The 22,705-nt window shown below is 35.3% G+C and overlaps 1 protein-coding gene across 1 annotated transcript; it reads left to right on the forward strand.

The window, feature by feature from the left end:
- The first annotated feature begins 8,434 nt into the window (after window positions 1-8,434).
- LOC120279523 lies at window positions 8,435-11,826 on the forward strand. The gene is made up of 4 exons (XM_039286451.1): window positions 8,435-8,465; window positions 8,752-8,886; window positions 10,087-10,276; window positions 10,756-11,826. Exons 2-4 carry the CDS (start codon window positions 8,768-8,770, stop codon window positions 10,825-10,827), a joined length of 381 nt encoding a protein of 126 aa, XP_039142385.1. The 5' UTR covers window positions 8,435-8,465; window positions 8,752-8,767; the 3' UTR covers window positions 10,828-11,826.
- Window positions 11,827-22,705: the final 10,879 nt, after the last annotated feature.

A 22,705-nucleotide genomic window follows, 5' to 3' on the forward strand; every position in this document is an offset into this window, starting at 1 on the left:
GATGATTTAGGGTTCACTCTTGTGAACTTAAATCAATTTTCTAATACTGGAACAAATGAATATGACGAGCCCTTCATTTTGGCATCTCAAGCATTGCAAGCTTTCTATGTTGAAGATCCTTCAGATTCAAACTGCCATGTGGCTATTCAAGCAAAACCAAGGGATTTTTATGACATGCAAAATCATCCCTCAAATGAAGACTATTTGCAAGTATACCATGCAATGCTGCAAATCTAGAGGATGACATTCTTAATGGTGAAAATGACATAAATTGGGAGCCTACAGATATGGAAGGAGTAATGGTTGATGAATCTCTTGCCTTTATTGACATGGATGCTTTAATAGAGGATACAAATGATGACTTTGATGAAGAAACAAATTATGAAATTTGATTTATAAAGGTTTGTTGGTGTTTCATCATTTGTATTTATCTTTTGTAATCAAATTAAAAAAATATTTTATTCATCAATATTAACTTTAATTAACTTTGAAATGATATTGCCTCTTTTGTGTTGCAGCTAAATGTGGCCTAACACAAGATGTGGTAGGCCACGTGCTAGAGTACAAGACCCCACTCAGTCTACTCCAAGCTTAAGTCACTCAATAAGCACAAAGCATACTCTTGATCCTATATGTGATTGGTCTACTTCTGATTTAGGTTAGAATATTATTTAAATTTATATTGATCACTCATAAATTTCATGTAATTTAAAAAATTCAATATTTGACATATAATTTCAATCATTTTTCAGGTATTCAAAAGAATGTCAGAGGTCATCCAAGACTTGAAAAATTATGGAACAATGATGCAAACTCATCAAAAAGGGTTGTCCTTGCGAATAGTAGAGGACAACCAGTTGGTGATGGTGCTCGAGAGTTCGGTCAATTTCTAGGTACTATGGTACGTAGACCTAGATTTTTTTTCCTTCCAATACATGGATTGGAGGCATGTGCCACAAGAAAACAAGGAAAAAGTGTGGCAAAGAGTGCAGGTATTATTAATAAATAATATAGGTCTAGAAAATTGTTAGTTAATAACCAAATCAAATTTATGATATTTAATTTTTATTATGTTATAGGATGTTTTTGATATTGAGTGTACTCTTAAAGAGTGGGTGCTTCTGTCAATTAACAGAAATGGAAAGACTTTAAATGTCAACATAAAATGACACATTACAATCCATTTAAGGGTGATAAAGTGGGTGCAAAAAGAAATCATTCTGTGGAGCTAGAGTAAGTAGAATGGGATTGGTTTGGGAAAGTGATGTGGGAAAGGTATTCATATCATGTTTAATGATCATATTTTAAATTATAAAATTTAATTTATATGTTTCATATTTAACCATTTGAAATTTTAGATGCGTGAGGAAAAAAGTATAATAAATTGAAGCAAGCAGAATATGCCTCACACATCTGGTACAAAAAGTTTTGCAAGAAGATTTTATGAAGTGGTAGAAGTCATCCTATTTTAATTTTTCATTCAATAAAATATTATTATTAATATAAAATTAATTTTTGTTGCATTAGAGTATCTGTAATGATGGAGTAGAACCCTCATGCCTTGATATGTTCTATAAATTACATAAAAAAAAGATGGGACATTTGTTAATACCGTTGCAGTTGAACAAAGTGTACGCATTGAAAAAGTATATTTTACTTTGCATATACTATATCTAGTAAAGGCATTAACTTCTTAGAGATTAAAATTATTTTGCAGACCCAATTGAATACTTTAGTATCTCAACTACCAGAGGAATCACAAAGTAGCAATATGCTAAGGGATAAAATTTTCACGCAAGTAATAGGAGAAGATAATCGTTAGTGTTGCAAAATGTATGGTTTACGTGCATTAGCTAAAGATCTTCATGGACCTAATCCCACTCTCCGGCAACTAATGGAAACGTGCGAACATCTAGAAAGTCAAAATAGACGATTAAAAAGTCAAAATAGCTTGATGGAAAAGGATATTTCTGATTTGAAGAGCAAAGTTATTATTTTAATTCAAGTTGCTAATCGTTAGAGTGGTATGGAAAGTGTTGCTGCTGCTATATTATCTACCATATCTAAAAAGGTATTTTTTAATATAAAAAAAACTTAATTATAGTAGGATGTTTTATGTGTTAATAACTACAAATATATGTTATAGGGTCCTGGGACGTCTCACTCACAAAACAATGATGTTGGATCATCACATCCCAATAAAGATAATCAAGATCATATAGCTTCTACTGGTAATCAATTTTATTCGGAGAAAAAATTTTAATTATATCCTACGAATTTGAACTAATTTATTCATATTTATTTCGTAGATATAATGTCCGGGAATTAAAGTCATGGCTTCATTTTCAAACAACAGTATTTCTAACTTTTCTTGCTAAGTTTGTTTTGATAAAACTAAATTTCCTCTTTATAATGGGTCATTTTTTTTATTATTTTCAGGTTTGCAACAAAGCTCGGCAATTAGTTTAACATTTCACATTTTACTTCCCAATTTCAATTGATTCCAAGAATTTCTCTCTTGTCAAGTGAATTATTATAAACAATTTTTTTAGTACAAACAATTTCTTATTTGCCCCTTGAAGATTGAGTTAAGGTATTGTACATATATGTATCTTAAGCACTCAGTTCCTTAAGTTGCCATCAGATATCTTTGCTTTACTTCTAACTTTTGTATTAATGAAGGTGTTTTGTTATGTGAGGTTTGTACATATATCTTGAGGTTTGTCCTTTCATTTATTAGAAAGGGTGCCTGATAAATGAAAGAAAGATGAAATATTTAACTAATCCTCTTTTTCTTGGATTGGTCATTGGAAGAAAATTTGATCTTAGGCGATGGTGGTACAGGTGATGAATCATTTTTTTTTAGCTTACTTTCTCTCGGATTTCTAGTATATTTTGGGTCTTTGCTGGTTCTACATCATTTTGATCATTTTTTTTAATCTTGTCAAATAAATCTATGAACCAAGGAAATGGAACTATCTCAATTAGCATATTTGATCTATAGCAGGGAAGAATAGGTTCGTGAAGAAGCATCTTGTTGGAAAGTTTAAGAAAAAAATATGAAGGTAAGAATGCAATCCCATTTCTGGTTTAAGTTTAAATGTTTTGTATGAACTGTTTGATTTGATTAATTTCAATACAATAGTTGTTGAAGATTGATTAAGCAAGTTGGGTATATTAAGTCTGGTGTTTCTCTTTGTATGTATGTGTGCTAAGTCCAAGACATAGAAGTATGAATCAACAGTAATGGACTTCTCTAGAAGTCAGTCAACCTATAGATTTTGTGTATTAGCTCTAGATCGTGTAATCAATGTCTAGTATGTTCTAGAGTTAATGTTTTGTGTAAAGTTCTTTTTAAAGATGTACTCATGAGTCTTAGTGATGGTATTGAATGAATGCTTTGTATTACTAAGAAAGTGTTTTGTTTCTCTATTTTCCAGCAAACATAAAACTTCTTCCAAATTGTTACTGAGTGATTTCTGCATCTTTTACTGGCTGGTGTTCACCAGCATTTGTTGTGCTAACCTGCTCCAAAGAATGTGAAGCCGAATTCAAATCATTCTTCAAAGAACCATGTAAAGGTATGCTTGGACTATTTGTCTTCCACTCCCAGAATGCACTTTCAAAGAAATCCACATCCCTCCTAATCAAAACTTTATTAGTCATTGGATTAAAGAGTTTATAAGCCTTAGAATCTATACTATACCCGATAAAGATGCACTTCTCTGATTTTTCATCAAGCTTCTGCAGCTTTTGAGAGGGTATTCGTGAATAGGCTATACACCCAAAGATTTTCAAATGATTCACTCTTGGCTTGACTCCTCGCCACGCTTCATAAGGAGTTATATCCTGCACAGCACGAGTAGGAGAAATGTTTATCAAATACACAGCAATGGCCACAGCCTCTGCCCAAAAAGAGTTTGGAAGATGTTTAGCTTTTAATAAACTCCTTGCCTTTTCAACAACTGTCCTATTCTTTCTTTCTACAATGCCGTTTTGTTGAGGTGAGTAAGGTGCAGTAAATTCTCGATGAATTTCATGCTCTTCGTAGTACACCTTGAAGTCTAATGATAGAAATTCTCCTCCCCTGTCTGTGCGGAGTGTTTTTAATTTAAATCCTGACTCTCGTTCTACAAGAGCCTTAAATTTTTTAAAACACCCAAAGGTTTCTGACTTGGATTTCACAAAGTAAACCCAACACATTCTAGTAAAATCATCAACAAATAAAACAAAATACTTACTTCCACCCAAAGAATCTGTTTGCATGGGACCACAAAGATCTCCATGCACAAGTTGAAGTGGTGCAGAAGCCCTCTAAGCCTTTCCAGAAGTGTAAGCCTTTCTGGTTTGTTTGCCCATAACACAAGCTTCACACATGCTGATAGATTTGATATTAGGAAGTCTGTGCACCATTCCTTTTAGCTTTAATAGCTTCAAAGCTCTGTCATTCAAATGGCCATAACGTTCGTGCAAAAGCTTGGAAGTATCCTCTAACTTCAAAGCCATATTGATGCTTCCCACTTTCTCAATCTCCAAAGGATACATGTTGTTCTTAGTTCTTTTAATACTGATAAGTTTGGCACCTGTTCTTCTATCTTTGATGATACATTTCTCCTCTTCAAAGGAAAGAATAATTGCAAGAACACCATTTGGTGAGTCTCATGAACCTGAATCAAGCCCAGGAAGTAGTGAAATTACACCTCCTGATGAGTCACCTGCAAGAAGAGTGAGAGATTTGCGTGAAATATATGAAAGCTGTTCATTTGTATTGCAAGCTTCAGATCCAATATCTTATGATGAGGCTGCACAAATCAAGGATTGGAGAACAGCCATGGATGATGAAATTGCAGCTATACAAAAGAATAATACCTAGGAATTAGTTGATCCTCCAATTGATTAAAAGGTTGTTGACCTAAAGTGGGTGTTCAATAATAAATTCAATTCAGATGGAAGTATTTTTAAGCACAAAGCTTGATTAGTTGCAAAAGGGTATACACAGGAGGCTGGTGTAGATTATAATGAAGTGTATTCTCCTGTAGCTCGAATCGAAACGATGAGGTTGTTTTTGGCTCTTGCTGCTCAATTATGCTGGCCAATTTTTCATCTTGATGTAAAATCAGCTTTCCTTAATGGGGAGATTAAAGAGGAGGTTTTTGTTGAGCAACCATCGGGTTACAAACTAGAAGGGCATGAAGACAAGGTTTATAAACTCAAAAAAGCCTTGTATGGTCTAAAACAGGCACCAAGGGCCTGGTATAACAAGATTGATAATTATTTCATATTGTAGGGATTTGAAAGAAGCAACAATGAACACACCTTGTATAAGAAGCTTGGAGAAGACAATCACATACTTCTAGTTTGCATTTATGTTGATGACATTATATATGCAAGTTCATCCCAAGAGCTTGTTGATAATTTCAAAAGTTATATGATGAGGCACTTTGAGATGACTGATTTGGGGTTATTGCATTACTTTCTTGGATTGGAGGTGAAACAAAGTGTTTATGGGATCTTTCTTAATCAAAGGAAGTACATTGAAGACTTATTGAAGCAATGTAACATGAGAAATTGCAAGGCTGCAGCTACACCTTTGGATGCTAATGCTAAATTGATTTCTGATGATGGGTCTGGAAAGACTAATGCTAAAGAGTATAGAAAACTTATTGGAAAGCTGATGTATGCTACACACACAAGGCCAGATATTTGTTTCTCAGTTGGACTACTCTCACGCTTTATGAATGATCCAACACAATGTCATATGGGAGCAGCTAAAAGAGTGTTAAGATATCTTAATGGAACTCTTGATTTTGGCATATGGTACTCAAGTTCAAAGCCTTGTATTTTGGAAGGCTATGCTGATAGTGATTGGGGAGGATCTTCAAAAGATAGACGAAGAACTTCAGGTATGATTTTCAATCTTGGTTCAGGTGCAGTTGCTTGGTGTTCCAAGAAGCAGGAAATTATTGCTCTATCTACAACAGAGTCTGAATATGTAGCAGCTACAGCATCAGCCTATCAAGATATTTGGCTAGGAAGAATCTTGGAAGATTGTGGTCAAAAGCAAAAGGTTCCAACAAGGATTTGGTGTGATAATAAGTCAGCCATATCTCTTAGTAAAAATCCAGTTTTTCATGGTCATACCAAGCATATTGACATCAAGTTTCATTTCATTAGAAATCTAATTTCTGTAATTACTCTTGATTATTGCTCTACCGATTCTCAGTTGGCAGATATTTTTACTAAACCTTTGCCGGTTAAGAAGCATGCTTTTCTCAGGTCTATGCTTGGTGTGTGTAATCCTCAATCAAAGGGGAGGAATGTTGAAGATTGATTGAGCAAGTTGGGTATATTAAGCCTGGTGTTTCTCTTTCTATGTATGTGTGCTAAGTCCAAGACATAGAAGTATGAATCAACAGTAATGGACTTCTCTAGAAGTCAGTCAACCAATAGATTTTGTGTATTAGCTCTAGATCGTGTAATCAATGTCTAGTATGTTCTAGAGTTAATGTTTTGTGCAAAGTTCTTTTTAAAGATGTACTCATGAGTCTTAGTGATGGTATTGAATGAATGCTTTGTATTACTGAGAAAGTGTTCTGTTTCTCTGTTTTCCAGCAAACATAAAACTTCTTCCAAATTGTTACTGAGTGATTTCTGCATCTTTTACTGGCTGGTGTTCTCTAATCTGTTCTAACAATAGTTACCCAATTATGCTATTACCAAGGTTTAAACTTAACATCTTCTTCAATGGCAACAACCATGTTTAACTTATCCCTGGTGTCACTTTTCTCCTCTCACTACTCCTTGGGTAATTAATTATCTTACCTTTTTCATTTTACCATCATTTGATCAATAAGGCTTATGTGCATTTTTTAGTCCCTATATTTGACTATATTGTTCCTTTGTTGTTATTATATACAATGATTGGATTAGGCAGCATTGGTTCTAGAGTTACAAAGTGACTCGAAGCCTTTGGCTGCACAATCTTGTACCATTATAGAACAACAAGGCCATCACTCACCTATAAATATTTCTCTACCATCTGCGATCTGGTTGCAAAGAGTGACGTTTTGATTGTTACAGGTGCATTGACAAGGAAGACACATCATCTAATTAAGAAAGATGTTCTATTAGAATTGGGAAATAATATATTGAAGCTTTTTAATACTAGGACTTGTCAGCTTGTTCTTGGTGCTGGTGCGATGCAGGGAAACTTTTGTTTTTTCCTTTTACTTTTCTTTAATAGTTTTTGTGTTTAGTTCTTTCAAGATGTTTTTAAACTTCATCTAAGTTTTACTAGATAAATGTTATTGCTCAATAAGAAAAAGGTGTCTTGGCTGCTGCTGGTGGTATCCCATCTTAATTTAATAAGAAGAAGACGCATGTAAATATGTATGTGTATATATATATATATATTGATATATAACACATCTTTTGCATGAAATTGAGGAGATGTTGCACATGTTTGGTTAGACATTAAAAGTGATTTTTTTTCTTTTGGGTGATAAAAAATTTTGGTTTTTCAGGTTTTGGCAAGTAAAAAGAAGATCTGCATGGTCCTCTAGTATGTGAATGGGAGCGATTTATTGAGGAAAATGTAAGGAGGTTTTTATGTTATTGCTAATGTCACTGCTTTTATGATGTGCTTTGTTTGTATAGTTTGAGACCCATGCAGTTTTGTTGGATGTGTAAGGACTTGAAGGGTAAATTTTCAAAGAGTGAAGGTAGGAAGATTTTTCAACAATTGATTGATGTTGTGAGTTACTGTCATGATAGTGGAGTTCTTCATAGAGATTTGAAGGTTTGTCTGGTCTTTATTTATGGTATTCTTTATTCCTGCCCTTTAATTTATCAGCCTGTACTCTATTGTTGTGACCACTTCATTTCAGACAGAAAAACATTCTTCTAGATTCAAAAGGCAACATAAAGTTATATGATTTTGGTCTCAGTGCATTACATGAACATGCTGGGGTAGGTTTAAGATGATGTAGTCTTCTTGGAAGATGCCATTATTTATGCTATATGATCATATTATTGAATTTGGTATAGTTCCTAATTATATATTATTCCTATGTATGTAACTTATCAGAATGATGGATTAAATTTGGTACAGTGCATTTGAACATGCTTTATGGAAGTGGTCCTGTTTTATGAAATTTTTGGCTATCACGAAATATATAAATATATAACTTAATTAATTTGGTCAAGCAGGCGATTAAAAAGATGACAAAAGGTGGCTTGGACTTCAGCTCTGAATGTGCTGGTAATCAAGATGTTCTACGTGACGCTTTTACTTCCACTCATGATGTATGTTGTTCCTTCTCTTTTATTAATTCCCTTCCATCGCTGGCATGTTATACACCGTTAGATTAGATTAAAAAACCAAAAGATTATGAAAAATAATAGTTAAAGGCATGATATAAACTGTCACTCTATATTGGGAGAAGGAATGGGGAAAAAATATCTTGGTGATGTCAATTTCATACAGTTTGATATATGAACTTATTGTTTGAAATGATGATTGATTGTTTATTTATGTTTTAATTATCAATGGCATACCTGGTGCTTTTCTTTAGTTGATTGATGAGTTTGGGTTCTTCTGGTGGTATCTCAAGTGCTGGGACTATTGGTTTAGTTCCACCTGCACCAGATGTTGCTAAGAGAAATATTTTAAGTGTTCATGACAGAATTGCAAGCAGTGGTGTTTCCCAGTCAATGGGTTCTCCTCTAAATAACTGACTGATGTTACCACAGGTTCCCAAAACAAGTGATGGAACTGCTTCAAATGATTCCTATAATGTTAGTGAGGGTGTTGTTCTTGGTGGAAGGGTCTTTGGTGTTCAGTGGAGACCTCAAACTGGCAATTCATTTCCAAGCCAAAATGAAATGGTACATTCATCTCACTCGTGTTTTATGCTTACAGTCGTGGATTGTTATTTTTGTGGATCTACCTTTTCACACGATCCATGTAGTGTGTTCTTTCAGCTATTTCTCTGGGTATAAATAGGCAATTTATCGAATCATTAAATATACCAAGAAACAAAGGTAGCCATGCCATTGAGTAGCTATAGAACAAACAACAAATCACCATCTTAATCAATAAAAATCTAAAAGTGTACCAGATTATCTGGCTCATAATATATAGTTCCCCTACTGATTAAGTATATTCCATGGGTAATATGACACTTCATATCCTGCCGTGAGAGCTAAACCCTGTGCCTGATATTCAGTTCTTGCCCTTTTCATTTAAATTTAGTTGCATTTTTTTTTGCTGGACCTTCTCTTTTTTTTGAATAATTTCCCCTTCTTAGTTGATTCTCAAATTATTACTGCTTCGGTTTATTAATTATTCACAAGTCGAGTACTTATTGGATATCATGTTTCATTCTCAAATTGTCTATTTCCAAGTAACTAAATGAAGTCATGTTTGCTTTAGTTAGACTCCTTGTAAATTTTTCTTCTTCTTTTTTTTTCTTTGGTCTGGATATCCTGTTCCATTAACCTTTTAAATATCTAAATAGTTCAATATCCCTGAACTTGAGTATAACTTGTGCTTTGCCTCTTGCTAAAGTAATCCAAATTGAAATGCTTATTGAACTATCAAACTAGTTATTCCTCTAACGTTCACCACAAGTGCTAAAATTTTTCTGAATTCTTTGGTGTAAGTTAGAAGGCAAACATTTTTCACCTTTTCATCCTTTTCTAGAAATGCATTTCTGTTATTGCTTTTGAAGAATTTGCATGTCGGCATTTGAAGTACATGCTGACTATATTCTTTTTAGACAGTTGAAGACTCATATTGTAAAAATGAGAAGTGAAATGTTGAGGATGTGGAAGTTCTATCTTGGATCTTAGTGTATATCCTCAAATAGAATGACTTACAGTTGAACATGCTAACAATTTTATGTTAATTTTTATTAGAAAGGTTGGAATATAATATGAAGACATGTTCCATATTTGCTGATGGATTATAATTTGACATGTCGAATTGGTTGCTAATCATTCTATCTGCTATATAAGCACATTGTCTCATTTTTTGGCATAAATTTCTTATACTAATTGAGCTTTAAGTTGAATTATTCCTTTTAGGGTCAGTTTCGAGGAAGACCTAAGATTGCTCCTAATCAGAGGGAGAAGTTTCTTCAGAAACTCCAACAAGTACAATAACAAAATTCACTCTTATCAGCAAGGTCATAGTAACCTTCTTGGTGCACCAATTCTTCCTGGTGCAAGTCACAAGCAATTTACTGCACAACAACAAAATTCACTCTTACAGCAGGTTCTTTTCTAATTCTAAAACTTTTGAGTTAATTTGTTACAGTATATATGGTGTTACAGTATATATGTTCCTCCAAGCTTGAATCCAATGGCAAAACCAAGCAGAAGCTGGTCATTTGAACCTGAATAGAAAGAAGATGACCAAATACAAAGGCCCCACAACACCACAACACATCACACATTCACAGCAACAAGCAAATGATTGTAGTATTAGTAAGCATTGTAGCAATAGCAATTGAGTGTGATGTGACCCACTAACAGCACATCATCATTTGTCATCTTAGGAACCCCACAAGTCCCCAAAGTGTATCCTTCAACGCGGGTTATGGTCCCACCCCACAGTCCATTCCTATTTAGAGCATCACCATCACTATACTTTTTCAACACACCTAAAGTTTTAGTATTTCTTTTTTGATATGGATATATCATGCATATATGGAGATTATCAATCCTAAAGAGAAGACATTATTGATTTTTCAGGTGATCTCTTCCAAGGAAGCACAACTAATAGACAATGTTGCCGTTAATCCTTCTAGTAATGCAGAGGACTGAGGTTATCCAATTCATTTCATAAATCCAAAGGGTGATGTTAGTGAAGATTCAAGTACAACAGGCTCCTTTGACCGATCTGGCATGGAATCAAGTGTTATAGAAGAACTAGAGTCTCAAAGTTTGAAGATGATGAACCTCAACCAGTTGTCGGCGATCCTCCTGAAACTCATTTTTCGAGTGTCATTAAGAGGACAATCAGTTTGAATGGCATTCCCTCTAACAATGATTTCATATTGCGTGCCATTGAACAGCTTAAAAATGTTGAAGAAGATATGGTGATATTCCTAAGGCTTTTGATAACAGAGAGTGAAAGCAGGAAGATAACTAAAAATGCACAACAGATACTTGAAGTGCTCAAGGATCTACAAAGGATAAGAGAAAGGCAATTTATCCAGATTAACTCTCTAATATTTCTTAAAAATGATGAAGAAGATATGGTGATATTCCCTGTAAAATCTCTCTACATTCACAGGTATCCATGTGTGATCCACTGTTTGAGGAATCTCTACTGCATTTCAGTATGGCATTCTTGTCTTCCACCATTTGATTGTTTACAGGGCCATGTATGTATTGGTTGTGAGCCATACTCCCTGCTCGTCTTGCCTGGGCAACACAAAAAAGAAGAATGTGTTGAGAATGTTGCTCTGAACTAGGATGTTGACTATTCATTGAAGAGTCTGCTACACTGATCCTCTTGGTATAGACCAACGGCTGATTGGATGGAGAAGCTGCAATGTGATTGGATGTTAACCGTTTTTAATTAAGATTTCTGTTCTTCACTTTTAGTCCTTATGTACCTTTTGTGTGCTACCTTGCTGGTGAAGCACATTACTTTGTTGTCTTTAAATTCAGTCTTCTAGTCAATGTTTCAAGTAAGCTTAATACAAGAATAGCTTCAGTTACTTTGTTCTATTATCCACTACCTGAATTCTGAACAATCCTTGTAAAACTTACTTAGTCTTATCTCCTTCTTTTGTCTAACAGTGGTATCAGAGAACTGGGCATGGCTGGTTCCTCTTCATCCGCTAGAGAGGCGAATGTACCATTCTTCACTGGAGAAAACCATAACCTATGGAGCTTGATGATGAAGACAATGTTTCGATCAAAGGACTTGTGGAACCTCGTTGAAAAAGGCTTTAGCGAGGAGGGAGATGGAACTCGAATTAATGAGAGTGTAAAGAAGGATGCGAAAGCTCTCTTCCTCATTCAGCAGGCCCTTGATCCAAGAGTTCTCATAAGGATCTCTGAGGCCAAGACATCCAAGGAGGCTTGGGACATTATCAAGACGGAGTTCCAAGGAGATTCAAACACCAACATTGTCAAGTTGCACTCTCTTCACCGGGAGTTCGACGGAGTAAAAATGAAGTCAGGTGAGAATGTTCATGACTTCGTTAGCAGGATCCTAGATGTGGTATATCGGATCCGGATGATGGGAGAGGAGCTCCCACAGAAGGCAGTGGTGACGAAGATTCTAAGAAGCTTGTCTCCGAGATTCTCACAGGTGGTACACTCGATAATAGAAGCAAAAAATCTCACCACACTTACCATTGATCAGCTCAGTGAATCCTTGAAGAGCCATGAGTCCATACTCAACAATGATGGCGAGCACGAAGAAGATAAAGCTCTACACGTCAAGAGCCCTCCTTTTTGGAGAACACAGTCATCGCGGAGGCAGAGGACGTGGACGCAGTGGCTTCAGAGGTCACGGACGAGGACGCGGAAGAAACTTTGAAACAAATTGCTCTATGGATGGCAACAAACAAAACAAAGGTGTCCAGTGTTTTATATGTAAGAAATACGGACATGTTAAAGCACAATGTTGGTACAAAAACAAGGAAGCAAATGTAATAGAGGAGGCAAAAGGAAAAGAAAAAAAGAAGAAGAAGAAGAAGTTGTATTCATGGCATGCAATGAAAGCTTTTCAAATGATGAAGGTGGTGGAACCTGGTTGATTGATAGCGGATGCTCGAATCATATGTCAGGAGAAGAGAAGTTGTTCCAATGCATTGAATCTACACCAAACCAGTCCATTAGACTTGGAGATGGAAAAGTTCTTCAAGTTAGATGAGTTGGCAAGGTTGCACTTCGCTCCAGTTATAGCAAAACCACCATCTTGAATGTTGTTCAGTTTGTCCCTAACTTGGCGCACAACCTGCTAAGCATGGGACAGCTAATGGCATTTGGACATGATCTGGAGTTCTCTGGAGGAAAGTGCACCATCCAGAATTTAGCAACCAAGAACAAGATTCCATGCATCTGTATGACTTCTCATAGATTATTCAAGCTTGATGCTAATGATGTAGGAACTGCAAACATTGTGAAAGGAGACATTGGGATAACTAATCTTTGGCACAAGAGATACGGGCATCTCAACGATAAGAGTTTGAAGAATCTCTTTAAACATCATTTGGTGCAAGGTTTGCCTCCTATAACAAAACCAAGCCCCTGTGAAACTTGCTCGATGGGAAAGCAAGCACGAATGGTGTTTCCAAAGGGGCAGGCAAGGTGTGCCACTGTCCCATTGGAGCTTGTACATGGAGATCTTGTGGGGCTAATACAAACTCCATCACTTGGAGGTAATCGGTATTTTTTCCTCCTAACCGATGATTGTACCAGGTATAGCTGGGTATTTTTTTCCGCAAAGAAAGTCTAAAGCATTGCATCAGTTTAAAATATTCAAACTAAAGGTAGAAAAGTAGTTGTCTTTGTCACTAAAATCTCTGCGCACCGACCGCGGGGGTGAGTTTACATCTCGGGAGTTCAAGGAGTTCTACGAGGCTTCGGGGGTTCTTCATCAGCCGACGGCTCCGAGAACACCACAGCAAAATGGCGTCGCCGAGCGGAAGAATAGAACGATTACTGAAATGGCCCAGACCTTGCTGAAAGGGATGATGATGCTGTCAGAATTATGGGGAGATGTTGTCGCCACCGCTGTGTATATACTCAATCGTTCACCAACAAAAGCATTGGAGTCGTTGACACCACATGAGGCGTTGATTGGGTCAAAACCGCATGTTTATCACCTAAGAGTCTTCGGGTGTTTGGCATATCGATTGGTTGATTCACAGCGAATGAAGTTTGATGCAAAATCGTAACCTTGTGTTTTCATTGGGTACTGTGAAAGATCAAAAGCCTATAAGGTGATAGAGCCCGACACGAAGCAGGTCCACATCAGCAGAAATGTTTGTTTTTATGAAGAGAAGCACTGGGATTGGAGGAGAACTAACGACAAGTCTGTACCAACTTCTGTGTCATGTGATGACGTGGAGAGAATGTTTGTTGGAGGTCAAACAGATGGATCTCCACTATTGATCTCATCTGATCAACGGTCAGAAACTGCACAAGCACATTCCAGAGGAATTTCTCAAATCTCAAACACCACACTTGAAGGCGAGGAAGCTCCGGCCAGGTATCGAGACCTGACTGATATTTACAATGCATGTTCTTTTGCCTTGATAACTGCAGACCCAACAACATTTGAAGAAGCGGTAAAGAATGAAGATTGGGTTGCTGCTATAAAAGAGAAGATGGCAGCAATTTACAAGAACAAAACTTGGGAGCTGACAACCTTACCAGAAAGAAGGAATGCAATAGGATTGGAATGAATCTTTAAGTCCAAGTTCAATCCTAACGGAACATTGCTGAAGAAGAAGGTACGAGTTGTCGCCAAAGGATATGTGTAGCGAGAGGGAATAGACTTTGAAGAAGTATTTGCGTCGGTGCCTCGATTGGAGATTGTACATCTTTTCCTAGCCATTGGAGCACAAAGGAAAATGGTGTATTTATCATCTTGACATCAAGACCGCATTCCTAAATGGCGAATTGCATGAAGAGGTCTTCGTAATGCAGCCAGATGGTTTTATTATCAATGGAAAGGAAGATCAGGTATACAAGCTCCACAAGGCCCTGTATGGACTTCACCAATTCCCCAGAGCTTGGTATAGCCGTGTTGATGACCATTTCATACAAATGGGATTTGTGCGCAACGCTAACGAGCCCACTGTCTACCAAAAGTGTCAAGGAGATGAAGACACTCTACTTCTGTGCCTGTACGTAGATGACATAATTTATATGGGGTCTTCAGAAGAAATGTTAGGAGATTTCAAAGATACAATGTTAAAAACTTTTGAGATGACGGACTTGGGTCCCATGAGATACTTTCTTGGCTTGGAAGTGAACCAGCTGAATGGGTCTGTATTTGTGTCACATCGCAAATATGCTGAAGACCTTCTCAGCAAGGCTGGAATGCAGCACTGCAAACCAGTTAGTACACCAATGAACTCCAATGAACGTCTCCACTTGCAAGATAGTTCGGGTAAAGCTGAACCTTCAAAATATAGAAAGATTATTAGAGGATTGCTCTACCTCACTCACACACGACCGGACTTGATGTATGTTGTATCAGTTGTGTCCCGGTTTATGCAAGCTCCAAGCATGCACCATTTAGGAGCAGTTAAAAGAATTTTGAGATATGTGAGTGGGACAGTCAGCTATGGCATTCAGTATATGAAGAATGAAGAATTCAAGTTGATGGGCTATTCAAATAGTGACTGGGGAGGATGTCAAAATGACCGGAAAATTACCACAGGGTGGATTTTCTCACAGGGATCCGGTGATGTGGCTTGGTGCTCAAAGAAACAACCTATCACTGCGTTGTCAAGCACCGAGGCAGAATACATTTCAATTACCTCAGCATCCTGTGAAGCAGTTTGGTTGTGTCGCCTCATGGAAAACTTAGATGTGAAACAGAATTGTCCAACTGATATCTTCTACGACAATAAGGTAGCAATACAGATAGCTAAAAACCGAGTCATGCATGGGAGAACAAAGCATATTGACACCCGTTATCATTTCATACGAGAACTCATAAAGGATGATCAAATTAGCATAATGCAGTGTGGGACAAATGAACAAGTTGCTGATGTTTTTACAAAGGCTCTGCCAAAGCACAAGTTTGAATTCTTTCTTGAAAAGCTGGGTGTCAAAGAGTTCTGAGCAAGGGAGTGTGTTGAGAATATTGCTCTAAACTAGGATGTTGACTATTCGTTAAAGAGTCTGCTACTATGATCCTCTTGGTATAGACCAGCGGCTGATTGGATGGAGAAGCTGCAATGTGATTGGATGTTAGCCGTTTTTAATTAAGGTTTATGTTCTTCACTTTTTGTCCTTATGTACCTTTTGTGTGCTACCTTGCTAGCGAAGCACATTACTTTGTTGTCTTTAAATTCAGTCTTTTAGTCAATGTTTCAAGTAAGCTTAATACAAGAATAGCTTCAGTTACTTTGCTCTATTATCCACTACCTAAATTCAGAACAATCCTTGTAAAACATACATAGTCTTATCTCCTTTTTTTGTCTAACAGAATGATGGTGGTGGTAAAGGAAAAGGTATGCAAACTCCATGAAGTTAATACCAAGCAAGAAGACACTAAGAAAAATTGGTATCAATGTGAAGGGAATTGCCAAAGCAGGCTGCCTTTCAAAGTCAACACATAATCTTAGCAGACCTGGAATTGAGAACTTGCTCAATGGGCATGGTGGTGTATTGGCTACAGATCATTTGCACCAAACAAGAAGCCGGATACTTAATTTAGAAGAAGAAAAAAAGAAAGGCAAGAGCAGCAAGGTTAGTGTTTAATTTTTATCACTGGCTCCACTCATGTATAGATTATCATCCAAACAAGTAGTTTGTCCTATCATGTTTTATGGTTCTAAATCATAAATGTAGGTTCCCACAAACATCAATTGCCTCATCAGCAACCAATGGACAAGCAAATCCTGAGATGGTAAAGCTATCTCTATCATCATGATTCATGAGGCAGCATTGGAGAACAATAATGTATTGTTTGATGTAACCTTTTGACTTGTCTAATTTTCTATTGCTATAAAAACTGCAGACAACTATAGATTAGATCAAAGAGGAACCTGAATGAATATTCATTCTGATGCATCTTCAGGTTATTCATTTGTTTAATACCATCAAACTATCTCATTTTTGTTTCCTCTAGATCTAAAATTTTTATCTCAATATGTTTCTTAATTTATTTATTTATTTTGTGCAGATGCAGAGCAAAAATGTACCATCTAATTTCACAGACTCTTGAAAGTTCTTTGCGGCTTTTCCAAATATGAGTCTGCAACATATGAAAAGTTGAAACATTATCATCTCATGGAACTAAAGAAAAATCACATAAAGTGAGGTGTTCTTTGTTTAACATGCATAATAGAGTGGTTCAAATTTGTTTGATCATAAATAACAAAAACTTATTATCTGTTTATAAATCCCAGATCTGGTTTTGTGGTGGTCCATTTAATGTTGGTTTTTGGTAGGACCTCAAGGCTGTGGTACTACTATTTAAATGCTTTGGAGAGGCTATCTGTTACACTATTTGAGAATTGGCATTAATGCTACTATTTTTATGGTGTGAAATTAATAAATTAAAATATTAATTTTGTCTTTTTATAATTTCTCATATATATATAGCCTCCCGACATACAACAGAAAGTCAAAGAAGAAGTCATAAATATCACAAGCAGGCTTCATCAAAATGGTGGATGATTCTTATTTTTTTATTAAAAAGAGTTCCCATTTCAAAGAAAGATGGACGTGTGAGAGTCTGTATCGACTTTCGCAACCTTAACAAAGCGTGTCTAAAGGATGACTTCCCTCTCCTTAGTCCGATCTTGACACCTTACTAGTGCTCGGAACCATGTGTCTCATGGAAGCAAAAGAAGCCTTTCTTATTCAAAGAAAGGATCGTCTCGTTGTGCTTTTAGGGCTTTCCCCTAGGTATAATTCAATACTTAGGATATGACCTTCCTTAAAGAAAAGATTGACTCCTTTTATGCAAATATATATATACATATATATATATCTTTATTTGTCTGTATTAGAAACAATTTTGATTAGCTATTAAATATCTACTCAATTTACAAGGCTTATAGCAGCAAATAAAATCTGCCGCTATAAAATACTAAAGAAATCTGTAAGACTTATAGCGACAGAAATATTTTGTCCCTATAAAATTTATAGCGAGCAAAATTTCCCGCCGCTATAGGGATATTAAACAAATTTATAGATTTTATAGCGGCAAAAATGTACAGTTGCTATAGAATTTATAGCGGCAAAAATTTTCCATCGTTACAAATTATTGTGTAGCTCTAACCTTAATAGATGGGATAGCGGCAAATGTGTACATTTGTTGCAAAAAACATATAGCGGTCGTGGTTTTAGTGGCTAATTGGCTATTTACCGGGTAAATTGGAACCTATAGCGTCATATTTTTCTGCCACTATAAGTCTTTTTTTCTTATAGTGTTTGGTTACTCCTAAAAAATCCCTCCAAGTGATTATCCCTAATAAGTCCTTCCTTTTTGTTTTGTTACTTTTCAGTCTAGATTCCACTAACAATTGGAAAAACACAGTTAAGTGCCCATGGAAATTACCAGACTATCCCCACTCTTTATATATTCTGACAAGCTGCAAAATGACCAAAATACCCCCGTAATCTGGCATTGGAAAGTGACATGTGAACAATTGGCACCCTGATGCATTGTGACCCTCAAAAACCCTCTCTTCACCTGAGGCATGGTGAAGCGACGCATGGCGAATTGTATGTTTGCGCTTTTAAATGAAGGCATGTCCGTTGTTGTCTAACTAATATACAAATTTTACATAGGAGAGATATAACAATACATTGAAATAAAAAGTATTAATGATATATGAACAAAACTACACATTAAATGTAGTTAATAAATGGGAAAATGGCATAATACACAGAAAATACTAGTAATAGACAAGACATTCACACAATACTCAGGAAACACGTGTAATAAACAATAACGGTGAGTGCCCCCAAAAAGAATTAACTAGAAGTCTTTTTTTTAAAAAAAATGTATGATAAATTATATAGATTTATATTAAAATATAAAAATAATAACTCAATATTTCAGTTTAAGTTATGCTAAAGGTGGCTTGGTTTACATTATTGTGAACATTCTTGTGGATTATGCGGAAATTTGAAAAGACTACTATGTTAGGAACATCGGTAATGTTATCAAGAAACACGGTAATTATATTACTACCAAAAGGTGTCTATCTGAACTAAAATTTTTAAATAATTTTGTCATCACACTTAAAGTATAATTTTTAATGAAAATAAAGTGAGAAATAATTAATTATCATTTTTAGATAAACAATTTTACCTTTGACTATTGGAAGTTACAATGAGCCTATATTTTTGTTTTATTCATATAGATCCATTTTTGTATTAAGTATTTTATTGGATATACTTGGCAATGAATTTTTTAACATTTAATTATCATTTTTTTTGCTTGTTTTATTCATATTTTAAAAAAATTATGTGCATTAACCATGTTGTGGTTGATATATATATTAATTTTGCTTTGTATTTTTAATTATCCACCTGAAAATCATGTTTGTTTCTATTTTAAGTTTGCTGAAAATTTTAAGATCAAGGGTATATTTAGAAATTTTGACACTTTACCAAAGGACTCATAGCCTAGCGGTATTGGTCCTATTGTAAAAAACAGATCAATTTTCAGTTTATGTGCATGCTCCTGATGTATATAGATATATTGCAAACAAAAGCATGTTCGGGTTATAAATGAAACAATCGGATCTATTTGGATCTCGCCCACATCCATTAACACAAGCTCTCACTCCCCTATATAATAAATTAGGGTTTGGGCAGCATCTCTCGTCTCGTATCTCATCTCTTCATCTAAATTAATGAGATCATTATTTTCAAAATGAATGAAAATTTATTTATATAATTGGATTTTTCTTTCTTATTTTTTTAAAAAAAATTAAATAGAAATTTTAAAAAAATATATGATAAATTAGATTTATTTATAAATAATTAAAATACAACAAATAGTTTATCCTTATTTCAGCTTTTAGTTACTCTAAAGGGCTGTTTGGTTTATTGTATACGAAAACATTCCTGCGGATTACACGGTAATTTTCAAAGATGATAAGGACTGGTAGATGATATATTTTAAGGGTTCAGTAATAATGCAGATTACACCATAATTACTTGGATTCGGGGAATTTTAAGGATCACTAACTTAAAAATAAATAAAAAATTTTTCACTCTATCCTAGAAATACGTTATGATTGGTAGATGATATATTTGTAATAGTTATGAAATTATTAAAAAAATATTTATTTTAAAAAGTGTTTTTAAGATAAAAAAACAATAGTGAACTATAATTACATAATAAAATAATTAAATGGTGAAAAACAAAAAAGGAGGGGAATTTTAAGGTTTTGACTCTTTTGAGTAAAGGTAAGGCTATTAAAGGTTCAAAGGGGTATTGACCAAATTTTTTGGTAGTGAGCTTTTTTGGCTATGGAGAAGCTTTAGAGAAAATCGTGGTGATCATATTAGTAAAGAAGAGATCAAATGTTAAGGTTTGAAGTTCAAATCATTCTCTTGAGTTTGCATCTCTGCCCATTAATGATAAAGAATTATTATTTTAATCTTTGTAATTTGATGGATTTTCTATTGGATTTGGGTTAGCGCAAGACCAAAATCCATCTTACACTGAAACCTAAGCCATTTGAAATTCTATGTATAAGTTAGAGAAAAGAGAAGGCTTTCTTCAACTTATATATGTTTTCTCCTACAGCTCATCTGAATTGGTGTTTTATGCTATTGAGGAGTTGGTTTCCATTGGTTGAATGCCCTTTTGTGTGCATGAAATGTTAGGGTTTTCACTCTCTTCTTCACCATCTTATCATTTAGCTATTCATCTCACTCATTTAAAAAAAAAAATTTACATGCTAAGGTAAGGATCTATCTTTTCTCGGATTGGAGTACCCTAATTGTTAGAAGTGTCCCATCAAATGCTAACAAGGATATCTTGTGATAATATTAGATTTGAACCTTCGATGTGTATTAAGTTAAACCTTCTACCCTTTATGGGATAATTAAGGAGGAGGGACTCTAAGGGTTTGGTACTTATCCACTTAGATATTTCTCAAATAAAAAAAACTTTATTTGGTTGTTAAAGATTCATAATGATTTATATGGCATACATTTTGACGAAGAGTGCTACTTGAACACAATGAGAGAGTGAGAGCATATGTTATAAATATATCGATGGGATTGGTGTATTCGAATATAACTCATAATAAATCAATCACATGAGTTTTACTCTTCACCATCAATGATTGGGATTGTTGATTATGATCAAATGAGTGGACTTTAGACTTGAAATATCATGGTCACTAACGTTTAGTTTGTTAGTTTAGACCGAGTTTGATGATTTCCATTGCTCTCACTTAGTTGGGACACAAGAATGATAGGTTTATACACATTTGGTAATCATAATCAAAATGGTTCGTAATGATCTACTCATTTGTGTTTAATTAGACTACAACGTGGTTCCACGGGTTGGCTAGGTGTCTCCTACATTCTTTGGTATCCTCGCATTTCCAAATGAGATAAACCTAGAAAATCATACTTAAAAGAATTGGAAAGCACTCTCATTTTGAGTATTAGGGATTAGTCTGGGGTTTTGTCTTAATTTTAAATTTTGAATAAAGTTTCATGGAGTCAAATAATTAATCAAAATTACAAGAGCTTAAAGACAGAACTTGTTTTAGTTGCTTTAGGACTCATATTTCAATAAAACTTCATAACATGATGATATTTATCATGTTTTATGAAGTTTATATAAATATGACTAATATCTAAGCATTGATAGATCAATTTTATTTTATGGTAAGATAAATTCCTCAATCTCCCTCTCTCCCTAACCCTCACAACTATTTGGAGAAAAAGAAGAGATTTTTTCTGAATTCTGACATGTGATTTAGAGGGATGGAACCTTTGTTCGACGCTAGATGATCTAAGACAATTTGAGGAACAAATTTAGCATATCAAAGGAAAAGATTTGGAACATCCAAAGGTATTTGTTAGTTCCGCCGGTGTGGTTTGTGGGTTTAGAGAATACTTAAACACTTATAGGAATCGCACACAAACCAAACAAAAAGGAGACACACGAAATTGGTAACCCAGTTCGGCGCCAACTCACCTACATCTGGGGACCAATCCTAAAGATAAATAATCTACTAAAAGAGGTGAAAATACATGAGTACAAACACTTTGATACTCACAAATAAAAATAATTATCCTCTCTGGATTGTCTAGTGCACACACTTTCTCTAGCTCAGGTTGCACCCCATGATCTCAGAGCAAGGTAGCTTATATAGACGCCTCAACGTCCCAAATATAGCCCATACCTCTTTTAGAATCTCCACGGCTACTAACTTTAGATACTTTCAAAATTAGTTGTTGCAACTCCTGTTGTAACACAACTTGCAACATGGCCCTGACTGCTGACTTGACTGAGTTCTGGTTCCGTTGCGAAGGAAGCTCAAGACCCATCAACCTCCTGGTCATGCTTAATCTGAGTCGATGCAGCCAGATCTCCTGATCCTGACTACCGACAACTAACCTACCTTCTCAATTCCTCACCACGCAGTCTCCTCTCAAGGGGCGCACGACTTTGTGCGCCTTCACAAAATTTTCAAACTTGATCTTCAATTCACCCAAGTTTGGTCTTCAAATCTTCTCAATAATAGATCTTCAATCAATCATACCAACAATAGGTATCTCTCAAACTTGGCATGTCTTTAATCATATCTTTAATAGTCTTCAATCAAACTATTAAGATTCTTTAAATCATACCTTCAATGGATCTTAAAATCATACCAACAAAAGATATGTCTTCAATTAAGTAACTCTCCAATCATATCATGAATAGGTATTTCTTCAATTAGTCTCCTTCCATATTTAGTCTTCAATCAAATCTCTTAAATATGGTCTTGATAAGATCTTGCCTTTAAGT

The sequence above is a fragment of the Dioscorea cayenensis genome, chromosome 16 (genome assembly GCF_009730915.1).
Source record: "Dioscorea cayenensis subsp. rotundata cultivar TDr96_F1 chromosome 16, TDr96_F1_v2_PseudoChromosome.rev07_lg8_w22 25.fasta, whole genome shotgun sequence".
Lineage (NCBI taxonomy): Eukaryota > Viridiplantae > Streptophyta > Magnoliopsida > Dioscoreales > Dioscoreaceae > Dioscorea > Dioscorea cayenensis.